Source organism: Chelonia mydas, chromosome 9 (assembly GCF_015237465.2).
Source record: "Chelonia mydas isolate rCheMyd1 chromosome 9, rCheMyd1.pri.v2, whole genome shotgun sequence".
In the NCBI taxonomy this organism is placed as follows: Eukaryota; Metazoa; Chordata; order Testudines; family Cheloniidae; genus Chelonia; species Chelonia mydas.
In genome coordinates this window covers 42,453,121-42,466,339 of record NC_057855.1, presented here as the reverse complement: position 1 = coordinate 42,466,339, position 13,219 = coordinate 42,453,121, and the positions used below count along the sequence as shown (strand labels likewise).

Here is a 13,219-nt window from a genome sequence, read left to right as displayed (position 1 = left end):
TCCCCCACAACACAAAACCCTCCCCTAGACTTGAGACTGGCCAGTTTTGCCAACTTAAATAGTAGTGGGGACTGAAGCCTGAGCCTGCCCCAGTCCCACCGCCCTAGGTGAGGGGACCAAAGCCCCAGCCCCGCTGCCCTGGGCGGGGGGCCTGTAACCTGAGCCCCGCCACCGATGGCCGAAGCTGAAGCCCTGAGGCTTTGGCTTCAGCCACAGGTGGTTGGGCTCAAGCTTCAGCCCCGGACCCCAGCAAGTCTAAACCAGCCCTAGTGATCCCATTAAAACAGGGTTGCGACCCGCTTTGGGGTCCCGACCCACAGTTTGAGAACCACTGATATAGTGCATGCTTGGCTACTCGGCAAGTTTTCACCCAGCTATCAAGAAGAAGTAGCATTTTTTAATGCTGATCTTATAACTCATGGCATATTGCTGTCACACAGTATCTCCATGAGGCTTTAATGGGGCAGACTGTGCCGTGTCTGACAGGATGCAGCTGCCAGTCACAGCATCTGTGATTTTGGAGGTGTAACCAATTTGTGTGTGAATGAGCAAGTGGCTCAACAATTGTGCAGACTTCAAGGAGCTTCAGAAAGTAGCCTCCTCCAATCACAGCCTTTTCTCCCTCTCCATGTGGTCTGAACTTTAAGAAGACCACTTCTTGCAGGGAAACCCCACCGCCTCCCATCTTGGGAGACAGAAGGGGATATTTCGCATAAACCTCCTGTCTCACATTTAATCAAGAAGATGGTTGGTTTCATAACCTTTTTGCCCCCCGGTTGACTAACTGGTTCTTGCTCTTCCCCTGCCAGGCATTGTGATCATGATGACCCTCTGTGATGAAGTGAATATTTATGAATTCCTCCCTTCCAAACGACAGACAGACATCTGCCACTATTACCAGAGATACCATGACTACGCCTGTACCATGGGTGCTTACCATCCACTGCTGTTTGAGAAAAACTTGGTGAAGCGTGTTAACCAAGGCCAAAATGAGTTAATTTACACTCATGGGAAAGTGACTTTGCCTGGCTTCAGAAACATGCACTGTTAGCAACTCAACTTCTACTGTGCATAGATACTTCTGTTGATTTTCAAAGCACTTTTAGAAGGATATTGTTGAGACTTTTAGGCCTAAACATTGATGTGCCTTGACAGTTCTTCCATAATGCACCCCTTACATTAAGGATTCCTGTGATGCAACTTCTCCGATCTGTACAATAGCAGAAAGCATTACACATCCTCCACCACAATTATCCAATATCTACTGTGTGAACTTCCAGTCAGATTAGTAGGTCTGATTGTCTGAGGGGCTGAGTATCCTTCAGCTGCAGTTGGCCAGCTGAGTTTTCTTCTATGCAGTTAAACCAACGTACTGCTGGTGTCACTCCGCTGAACTCCGTGAACAGCAGAAAATTTGGCCCCTTTTAATAAAGAGTGGCTAAAAATAATCCCATGGTTCTTGATTCCTTAAAGACAGGCCTACGATTATGGACCCACTGTCAAGTTTGCCTGCTAAGATAGGCAGTAGTTCAACAAGTTAAAATCTATGACTTGCATTATCGTCCTACCAACCTTGAGAAACAGTCTTTTATATCCTGGAATTGTGATGGTGATTGTGTCCAATCAAAGAGGAAGTGTTCAGTGTTGATTTGTTTTGGAATTTTTACCTTTTTAAAAGTTATGATGTTCAATGAATTACTAAATTGAATTTAAATGTCTGATGATCACTCAGCACTGTTTGTTCAATGTAGCATCCTCTTGGGGACACGGGATATTTTAATTCCAAATCATTTTGGGGAAGATTTTTGAAAGGCATAAATGGCAGTTTGCAATTGTAATGGGGGTTGGTGCCTAATTGCCATTTGTGCCCTGTGAAAGTCTCCCCATTAGTAATTTAGGACAATAATACCACATAGTCACAGGCAACTAAATAAGCCATGGGGCTTCTAGCCAGGTGCAAACCAGTTCTCCCCTTCTAGGTTTCATGAGCTATTCAAGTTGACCTTTGTTAGATATTCCTGACATTTAGATAGTCAGTCAGTCAGTCTCTCTCTCTCTCTCACACACACACACAGAGATACACCCTTTCCAAGTGTGCAGAGAATGAGCACATTACACTTGCTCTTGAAATAGCAGCTGGGAATGGGGAGCTGCACTCTGCTCTTCAAGCCAGTGCAAAAGGGAGGGGGGCAGAGCTTTGACTCCTTCCTGCCCCATTGATGTGATTTTTGTCCCCAGAGCTCATGAAAGGAGTAGTTTTTTAGATTTCCCCCAATCATAGTTCTTCTTTCGTCTGTGCAGAGGGGTCACCTCGGTTGTCTCCCTTCCCTCTGTTCACCTATTCCAGATCCACTACCCCTTTTCTCATGATTCTGATTCATAGGATCTTCGCTTCCAAGCTGAAGCCACTGGGTCAGACTCTTCTGTTGTGTACACTGGTAACCCTACTCAGGTCCGTGGCATTGTGCCAGTGCTGGAACACCTTATAGGAAGTACAAATGCTCAACAATTAATATGATGTTTGCTGATCCTACCTACATATATGACAAAGTCGATATTATTTAACTTTCAGTTGGTAATGTCATATATCTGGTTTTGAATGATATGGGTTTTAATGGTTTTAGTTGCAGAAAGTAGATGCTAATTTTGCTGTCCATAATATGCATCCCTGTGGTAGGAAAACAGTTGCACAGCAACAGACTTTGTCTCCATTGTGAAGAACCCACTGGGTTAAATTCTGCCTTCTGTTAAACTTGTATTGTATGACCCACTGGATTCATGGGAGAGCTTGGCCACCACTGATCTGGATCTACAGAGGAACCCTTGCATTCCATGTGGAGACCAGTTGACTTTAGCGGGACTCTGTGCAGATCCAGTTGTGAGATCAGGGCTTAACCGAATAAGGTACCAGTGAGAAAATTTGCATCATGGTACTTGTAAAATGAGAATTCCTGTTGTTTTTAATGAAACCTTTTGAAGACATTGGCTCAGATTCTGATCTCCATAAACCAGTGTAAATCTAAAGGGACTACAGTGGGTTTACACCAATGTATATGAAATCAGAATCTGGTCCAACATTTAAAGAATGTTTTTTTAAATGTGTGTACAGCTCTGCAAAGGCTGTGTCGGGATAATAGTGAGTTCCGATCTGTGACTCATTACCAATTTCCATTGTTGTACAGAATGAAACCATCAAGCTGTTTGAATTAATTCTGTAGCGGTATTTTAAATTTTAAGTGGAAGTACAAAACTCAGCATTTTTAAAAATGTTCTGAATACTGATCTTTTAAAATAGTTTGAAATAATACTGAAGGATCCAAAGAAGATGTACAATTTGTAATAGTGTCTTTTTTTTTTTAAAGAGATGGTCTCTGTGTCATTTTTAAATTAAACTAACATCAGGATATTAAATGTTGTGTAATTTCTCCCCCTCCTTTTCCTACCTTCCATTTATGGGTTTGCAAAAGTTTGAGAGAAGGAATAATTCAGAAGAGACATAGCAAACATTCCCTCACCACTCTACTGTATTAGTTACTGTAGAAATCAAAGGATGTATTGGGATGCTGCAAATAGTGTGACAGTTCAGCCTGCCAAGTTGCATCTTCAGTGAATAGGAGAAGGAATTTGAATAACGGTTATTACACGATATTTGCTGACAACTCCAGGTCAACAAGGATTTTTTGGGACACTATGTAACAACTTCAGCACATACAGACAGGATTCAATTTTCTCCTAGCGCCACCTCCATCCCAACCAAGATGACAACATAGTATCAAAACAAGACAACACCACTAAGGTAAAGATACAGCACCACCTGTTGGTGGAGGTGCTGCCTGCACTGATCATTACACTGCCTTTGCACGCCAGTCTCAAACTGGACCTTGTATGAAAGGGAGTACCTGTAACATGGTGGCTTTTTAAAAAAAAAAAATATGGGCAAATGTTTACCAATTCCATCGCTGCTGAAGTTCTTATTTCAGAATCTGGTTGAATTAATCTTTCAGATAACTCCATTCCACTCCCATCTTTCTTGCTGACATCCCTGTCTGTCTAGTAGAAAGTCTGCTGGAGCTCTGAGAGGTGCACGGGTAGTGTCCACAAAACTACACTCCATTACTAGATGCAGCTCACTTTCTTACATGTGACTGGCTGGCTCTGTGGATGTTGGGTGAGCAAGGTAGAGCCCCAGCCCACCTTCCTCCTTGCTGACTTTGAGTGGGAGCAGGGAGGCAGCTCCCTGAACACAGACTGAAATTCTGTCTGGTATTTACAGGCCAAATAAATGGGGAAAGCTCCTTACACCTCCTTTTCCCCAGGTTTGAGCAGAACCACAGGCCAGGTCCTGGGGATTCCCATCCCATCCTCTGTGTTTCTTGTGGGGCAGCAGAACATCTACAGGTGACCAGACGCAATCTAGCCTCCTCATGCTATTTCAGAGCTTAATTCTGCCTCTGTTACTCATGTTTAGAGGTATGTCACTCAGCAAGCAGCCCCATTGAAGTCGGTGGGACTAGCTGTGTGCTAAAATACTCCTCCATGAATGAGGGAGGCAGAATTAGACCCTTATTTGTCATATATAACCATTTGAAACAGGGTGTGCTGTCCCTGTAAACTCAGGCCTGGAGCCAGCCCAGCATAGCAAGGGAATTCTGAGAGATGTGATTCCCAGTTCTTATGGGAATTGTAGATGAAGAGCAAGGCCTGCTGGGAAAGGGAAAGCTGGATATAAGAAGTAAGGGGGAGAACACGATAGAGGCTAGATGTGTTGTGGGCCTTTAGAGAGAAAGGAACATCCTGACAGGAATAGGACCTGCCTTGGTGCTTGGGGAAAAGGCTGCTGGTGAATGTCTCCAGTGAGGTAGCAAGTGGGTTCTGGATGGGACCGTCCTAATGCAGCCTGGGAGGGGACCATCTGGTAAGCAAAGTAGTACTCAGCATGACAGAGGCAAAATTAGGCCCTTCGTCTATGACAATCCATACAGTGCCCTTACTTCCTGCCAGCTGAGTTTCATCCCACAAAATCAATCATTTTGCCACTGATTCAGTGAAAGCAGGAGCCAGCCCCATAAGGTTATCTCACCTGAGCGAAGGTTTGCAGAATCAGCTGCACTTGAATTTTGGAAATACAGACTTTGCGTGAATTAAACAAAGTGGTTGAGTAGCACAGTGTTAGGGCCCCTCACAATCAGCTCCGGGTTCATTCAAGCATTCAAATCTAGTATAAATTCCAAAAAGAAAAGGAGTACTTGTGGCACCTTAGAGACGAACAGATTTATTTGAGCATAAGCTTTCGTGAGCTACAGCTCACTTCATCGGATGCATTCAGTGGATGCATCCGATGAAGTGAGCTGTAGCTCACGAAAGCTTATGCTCAAATAACCTTAGAGACGAACAAATTTATTTGAGCATAAGCTTTCGTGAGCTACAGCTCACTTCATCGGATGCATCCACTGAATGCATCCGATGAAGTGAGCTGTAGCTCACGAAAGCTTATGCTCAAATAAATTTGTTCGTCTCTAAGGTGCCACAAGTACTCCTTTTCTTTTTGCGGATACAGACTAACACGGCTGTTACTCTGAAACCTATAAATTCCAAGTGTCTTTTAAGTTGTGTATCAGTAAGAGCCAAATCTGTCTTACTAACAGGTTCTTTGCAGGATCCATAAACCTTCGTCGCTCAGCGATTACCATCGTCTCAGTCAAAACCAGAATGTAAAACAACTCATCCCTTGGCGAAGCAAAAAGAGAGCTGTGTCAAAGGTAATAGCTATCTGAATCATCCAGTACTATGAAAGAGACTTCACAGTCTTCAGGAGGAAACCCATAAAAGCTTCAGTGGAGATGGAAGCCAACCGGATTTTTCCACATGCTCTACCACTCTATCTCTGTCCAAGTAGAAGCCTGAGAGGGGCATCCTAGTAATTAGATCTAAGCTGCTTTTATCTAGCCCACTTCTGAGTCTTTCTACTGAAAAGTGTCTCAGATATCAGCTCCTTTATTTCCTCTGCCTCTCCCTGAAGATGCAACTGTTCCATGGCCATAGCAGATATTACGCTTCATGGATTACTTGCAAGTGAAAACTTTCCTGGTGAAACTCTTCCACTGCACTGTTCAGCACTAAATGACACTTAGCTCCCATATTAAATGCTCCACCTATTATTACAGACTTTAATAAAGCAATGCTTGCACATGACAAGCACTTCAGCCAGCCAGCAAATAGTGTTCTTAGATACTATTATTTCTGTGGGCGCAAAATCCCCTGAAGAGCAGCTGGATGGGTATGCAATTGCATTATGTGAATCAGTCTCTACTAGCAATTTTGAGAGCCTATCTCTCTATGGATTAAAAAAGTAGTTGAAATGACCTATAATTCTAAAACTAGAAAGAGCCTGCAACTGGAGAAAGATTAACCCTTCATAAGATTAAATTCGTTAAAAGAATTGACGCATCCATTAAAGTTGTGAGATTGCTATTCCCTGCACAAGCTAGTGCTGCCAATCCAGGGTTCATGCCAGTACATCGTAATAAGAGATCATCCCCGTATTTAGTAAGTAAGCAAAAATACAAACTCTATTACAAAAAAAAATCTTGTTTTAGATGTCCGGAGTGTGGGGTGACTTTCCATTAGGATTTCGTACAAACCCCAGTTTTAGATGCATTGAATCCTTAAACTAAAGCAGTACTTACTACAGAGGTCAGTGAAGATGTAGTGAGTGCTACAGTTGCCTAGATAGGGTGGATAGAGTGGTAAAGAAACTACAGTTGCGTTTCCTTCATGAACCATAAGTGATTTAGAAAGAACTGGTATTGGGGGGAAAAAGGTAGCATTAGCATGCTACTGAGCAGAGTAACATTGAGTTTCCTTACTGTGGACTATTAATTTTCAGGACCAATCACCACCCACTAATTACAATGTTCACTCTGAAAGTTCAGCAAGGAATTGTTCAGTGGGTAACGAAGTTAACTGATTTGAGTTTACAGACAGTGTGTGTGGATCTAAAAAAAACCTCACTGGCCTTAGTGAGAATTGCAGCCTGTGAACTCAGTGAATTGCAGTCAATGAGGTGCCTGAACTTTCAGTATATAAACTATTATAATAATCCACTCTGAAAGCTTCAACTGAAAGCCATATTGGTTTGTTTCTGAGCAGTGATTAGGACAGGACTTTTGATCACCAGCTGTGACGCAGCTATAGTCAGAGGACCTGTGTCAATTGACAGAGAATTTGATGTTTTTCACAGATCCATGCATACAGAACGGCACCTAACACAGGAAGTGCTAGATGATGCCTTGGAATGTCATTAGATCTGTGCGATCACTGATCTTTTTAATTTCATCCACATGAAAGTGTGAAGCTCTTTTAAAATACCGTGGTAATGTTTCATGTTACATTAATGCTGCTGGTTTTAGGCTAACTATTACGTACTTGTATTCTCCGGCACTACATGGTTTCGTTCTTCCAGAACTTGGAAACCTGATGCATTCATTCCCACTTGAAATCAGCAATGCGTGACCTCAGGTTTGAAGTCATGCCCTATGATTGATAAATGATATCCCAACACAGATATTTCACTGGCTTTGCCCTAAAAATGGGAGTATGTTTGTTTCAGATAACAAACAGTGATGATTTAAAGAGGCTTGTGATGCTGCTCACTGCAGAGAGACAGAGCAAGCTATTTGAGAAGCAAAAAAAGGGAAGCCCTACATATTTAGACAGAGTTATCTGTAGTATAAAAACAAACTCACTAGCCAGTACGGGTCATTTCCCCTGCCATACGCCTTGGGCCTGATTCTCCCCTGCTCTGCATCTTGTAAAGTCATTTACACCTGTGTGATGTGGGTGTAACACTATCATCTGCTTTGGAAGCCTTTTTAGCCACTTTACACTGGTATGAGTGACTGCACAAGGTGCAGAGCAAAAGACTCAGGCCATTTATACCTGTGCAGAGGGTGTAAAATGCTAAAATTATTCTGATTTGGAGAGTCAGGCCCAGTAAGTCTTGATTTACTGTATCTTCACTGTATAGAAACCCACCTGTATGGAAATTAGTGATACAATTTTGTAACTAACCATCAAGCTCTACAGAAGTATTCATCATTTCTGCTGTTGTCTCTTTTCTTTGGGCCCCTTGTCACATTACACCCTACAGCACTGCTGACCAGCATTTGAAGCACTCCTGGTTGGATCTGTGTGTCATTTTAAGATGCCCTCCCAAGAGGCTTTTAGAACTCTAGGCCAGAACTTCACCAGGTATAAATCTGCATGTCTTCACTGAAGTGAACGTTTCAGTGGTGTGCTATGCTGCCATAGACCAGCTGAGGATCTGGTGCTCCACCCTGGCTACAGCACTCAACTTGAAAAAGGAAAAACTCAACATCTCAGAATTACTGTGCATTCTACTGCAAGTAACTTGGTAGATGTTTAGTAGCTTCTAGCACAAGCCAAATTCTGCTCTTGGCTTATATTGCTTAAACAGTAGTAACATGCTACTACAAAAATATCAAGACAGACCTTGGCCCAGAAGGCTAGCGGTCTAAAAATCAGCACAGGGTTGAAAGTAAGAAAATTATTCTTTAAGAGCAGAATGTGTAAAGACACAGGGCCCATAGCCTCAACTGGTGTAAGCTGGTGTACCTCTACTGATGCAGAAAATGCTGATTTATTCTGGTTAAGGATCTGGCCCATTTTAAATATCATCATCTGGAAAAAATGGATACTACTCAGCTCCTTGGGAACTGCCAGCATCAAGCATTGCTCTGTATACTGTATAAAGAGCTATTTTTGTTACACCGTAGATATGCCCAATGCCTTACAAAAAGCATGAAGTCGAAACAAGATCCCTGTTCTGAGGAGCTTACAGACACATTAGATGAGCCAATAGTTCAGGGGTCTGGGGACTAGATTTGCAAGAGAATAAACATAGGAAGAAGTCCCAGAAGAAGTGGGTTTTGAAGACAAGGTGTTTGGCACACAGAGTGGAACGCTGTTCCATGCATAAGTGGTGGCAGGAAGAAGAGATGATGTTGAGAATGGACAATAGAGAAAAGCAGTTAACCTATTTCCAGGTGCAGGATTGAAAAGGTAGAGGACATGAAGGTACAGAAATGTATTATACAGTGTTATTGTTCTTGTGGTAACTTGATCAGTACAGCATTTCAAGTTCAAGATCTACCATCTTTTTGATCCTCCACCCCTTTATGATAGTGTTATACATTAGCAATATGGTAAGATGCAGGAGTGATGGAACAGAAAACAGGCTCTGGCTCAGATAAAAAGTTCCATCTAGTTCAGATAAATAGGATCGAGCTGCTTTCTGACCCTGTGGGGTTTGTTATAAAATTTTGTTAAATCTGATTGTGATGCTGGCAGACCAGCTGCCAGCTCATGCTAAGGCCCCAGGCCTCACTGAACCCTGACTAATGCATAGCTGGAAACCAGTCTGGCACACCTGTGTATTGGTGTTGTTAAGATAAATATTAGAGTTGTAAGGATGTGTTTGGTGTGTACACTTTATGAATAGCTTCTAGGATGCTGCAGGTATTGGTCTTGCTTATCTGTACCTCGTGTTATAAGGTAATAGCAAATGTTTGCATTGTAAACCTCCATAAATGTGTAACTAATGCAAATGCTGGCTTCCTACGGAAGACGTTAAGTCCTGCCCAACATGAAGGTCTTTGAAACCAAATGAGCCATAATACATCAAAGAACAAAGACTTTGTTAATTGCATTCCTCATCCCATCACCTTGGACTCTGGGGAGAAGGGGATAAAAATCTCTGTCAAGGAGAAACTTGTTTCTTTTTGCTGCTTGGACTCTAGAGGGGCAAGAATCACTTAGCATAAGCAAAAGGCCCCCAGCTGTTTAGCCTGAGTTAGCGCTAAAGGACATATAAAGTTTGCTTATTATAGAAGTTTCTATTACCTTTTGGAACCTAAGACTGCAACTCATTTGCCTGTGTATGTTACCTGCTTTAACTTTGTAAATAACTCTCATTTCTTTTTTCTAGTTAATAAATCTTTACGTAGTTTACTACAGAATTGGCTACAGGCAGTGTCTTTGGTTGAGATCTGGAGTACAATTGACCTCAGGTAAGTGACTGGTCCTTTGGGACTGGGAGTAACCTGAATATTTTTGTGATCTCTAGTGTAAAGCATCCATCTATCACAAAGTCAAGCTTGCCTCAGTGGCAAGACAAATCGGAGTACCCAAGGGGGGTTGTCTGTGACTTCATGTTAACACTGTTATCATGCTTGAGGATTTCACACTTGTTACTTGGTTGGTGAAATCTAATTATAGAACATACAACAAATTTGGGGTTTGTGCTCTGCTCTTTGACAGTCTGCCCTGAAGTTGACACTTGTGCTCTTGACCCACTCCAGACAGCATGCCACTGATTAGAAGGGAGGGTTCTTCTGACAGAGAATTAATAATTTTTCAGAGACTTTAAAAGACATAAGAACGTAAGAACAGCCATGCTGGGTCAGACCAGTGGTCCATCTTGCTCAGTATCCTGTCTCTGACAGTGACCAGTGCCAGCTGCTTCAGAGGGTCTGAACAGAACAGGGCAATATCAAGTGATCCATCCACTGTTGTCCACTCGCAGCTTCCGGCAATTCGAGGTTTAGGGACAATTGGGGCATGGGGTTGCATCCCTGACCATCTTGGCTAATAGCTATTGATGGACTTATCCTCCATGAACTTATCTAATTCTTTTTTGAAGCCAGTTATACTTCTGGCCTTCACAACAACCCCTGGCAAGGAGTTCTACAGGTTGACTGTGCATTGTGTGAAGAAATACTTCATTTTGTTTGTTTTAAACCTGCTGCCTATTAATTTAATCAAGTGACTCCGAGTTCTTGTATTATACGAAAGGGTAAATAACACTTCACTATTCACTTTTTCCACACCAGTCATGATTTTATAGACCTCTATCATATCACCCTTAATCACCTCTTTTCAAAACTGAACAGTTCCAATCTTTTTAATCTCTCCTTGCATGGAAGCTGTTTCATACCTCTCATAATTTCTTTTGTCCTTCTCTGTACCTTTCCCAAAACAAATATATCCTTCTTCGAGATCGGACAACCAGAACTGCATGCAGTATTCAAGATGTAAGTAATCCATGGGTGGATTATTATAGTGGCATCATTATATTTTCTGTTTTATTATCTTTCACTTTCCCAATAATACCGAACATTCCGTTAGCAATGTTGACTGCCGCTGCACATTGAGCATATGTTTTCAAAGAACGAGACATGGTGTCTCCACGATCTCTTTCTTGAGTGGCAACAGCTAATTTAGACCCCATCATTTTGTATGTATAGTTGGGATGATGTTTTCCAATGTGCATTACTTCGCACTTATCAACGTTGAATTTCATCTGCCATTTGTTGCTCTTTCACCTGCCATTTGTCACCTTGTTTAAGTGAAATCCCTTTGTAACTCTTCGCAGTCAGCATTGGACTTAACTATCTTGAATAATTCAGTATAATCTGCAAATTTTTCCACCTCAATGTTCACCCTCTTTTCCAGATAATTTATGAAGATGTTGAACAGCACCGGTCCCTCAGGTGCCAGACTGGGCAAGGGGAGCGCCACTAGGACCCTGAGTGTAGAAAATTGTGTCTGCTGCTGGTGCATCTGTATTCTCTCTGCTCTAGATGCACAGAGATGGTGGAGTGCTGTGGTGAAGGAAGGAGGGCACAAGAGCCATAACAGGCAGGCAGGAGAAAAGGTGAGAGGGAATAACAGAAAGCAGCAGGAGCTGCAGGGAGAGAGAGGAGGAGGAGCCTCTTATGTACCTCTCTAGCACCCCCAGGAGCCTGGAGTGATTAACACCAGCTTCTCAAGGAGCTTCCTGTTTCCTGCTGCTTCCCTGAACCCTCTTGAGGAGAAAAGGCAGTCAACTGAAGTACAAAGAGCCAGTTAGGGCTTTAAGACACTGATATCTTCCGTCACTCAGGCCCAGCTACCAGCCTGCTTATTTGTCCCCTTCAATTGAGTGTTGAGACCCACTATAGCTGGCACAGAACAGCAGTCATGAGTGAAAGAAGAAAACGCCCCTCTGGGGCAGCATTCAGAAAAAGAAAGAAAGCAAAGGAAGATTTTCTATCTAAGCAGGAAGGAGCTCTCCTAAGATACATAGACACAAATGTTCACGGCAAGCCTTCCGGCCCCAATGAGGATTTGAGTGGTGAGGAGATGCCTTATCTTCCAGTTAGTCAGAGTGCAGGTGACCTGGCAGCTACTGCAGCATCCATATCTCCATCTCAAATGGATGTAACCATGCACATTCCTGAAGAAAAGTGTAGATCAGGGAAGAGTGTGGTGGAGGCACAAGAAACAGCTGCTGCTGAGTTTAGTTCCTTAAGTCTAGATGATCCAGGACTGTGGATCCACTTGAGCAGTAGCCTGAGGGACTTCCTTGTACTGCATGGGCCATAGCAAGTGAAAAACTTTGTGTTCCTCAAAGACAATGAAAATGTAAGTTTCCGTCCAACACATTGCTGACGTGAAATTCCCAATGGTGCCAAAGTGGAGAGGCCATGGCTTATGTACTCAAAAACCCAGAATGCTGCATACTGTTTTTGTTGCAAACTCTTCCAGTCTAATGTTCCAGCCACATTGGGTTCTACAGGAACAAAGGTCTGGAAAAATCTGGCCTGAAATCTGGGGCATGCCATGAGAAGGCAGCAAATCACCAGAGAGCATTCCATAGGTGGAGAGAGTTTGAGATGAGACTAAGGTTAAAGGTCACCATAGATGATCAGCATCAAGAGAAGATTGCATCAGAGTCTCTTTACTGGCAAAATGTTCTGAAAAGGCTCATTGCCATTGTGAGAATGCTTGCTACCCAAAACCTAGCACTGCGTGGCACTTCAGATCAGCTGTATGTGCCAAACAATGGAAACTTCCTTTAAATTGTGGAGCTGATGGCTGAGTTTGATGCTGTACTCAAGGAGCATCTAAGAAGAGTCACCACCCAAGAAATCAGAGGGTAGCCGTGTTAGTCTGTATCCACAAAAACAACAAGGAGGCCAGTGGAACTTTTCATGCATCTGAAGAAGTGGTTTTTTACCCACAAAAGCTTATGCCCAAATAAATCTGTTAGTCTTTAAGGTGCCACCGGACTCCTTGTTGTTTTCACCCAAGAAATGTACACACACCACTACCTTGGAAAAACAATTCAAAATGAGATCATACAGTTACTGGCAACAAA

General features: G+C 42.8%; 1 protein-coding gene across 23 annotated transcripts in view; it reads left to right on the top strand.

Moving 5' to 3' along the window:
* The window catches only part of ST6GAL1 (ST6 beta-galactoside alpha-2,6-sialyltransferase 1), a 256,245-nt gene that overhangs the window by 114,701 nt on the left and 128,325 nt on the right, over nt 1-13,219 (top strand). For 17 of the 23 annotated variants that reach the window (XM_037908155.2, XM_037908158.2, XM_043522963.1 and 14 more), the window contains one exon: nt 810-3,406. In XM_037908155.2, coding sequence (XP_037764083.1) covers nt 810-1,051 — 242 coding nt within the window. In that variant the 3' untranslated portion in view covers nt 1,052-3,406. Of the gene's footprint in view, nt 1-809; nt 3,407-10,006; nt 10,089-13,219 lie in introns of those variants that run through there. The other 6 variants (XR_006284034.1, XR_006284037.1, XR_006284036.1 and 3 more) reach the window with 1 other exon arrangement.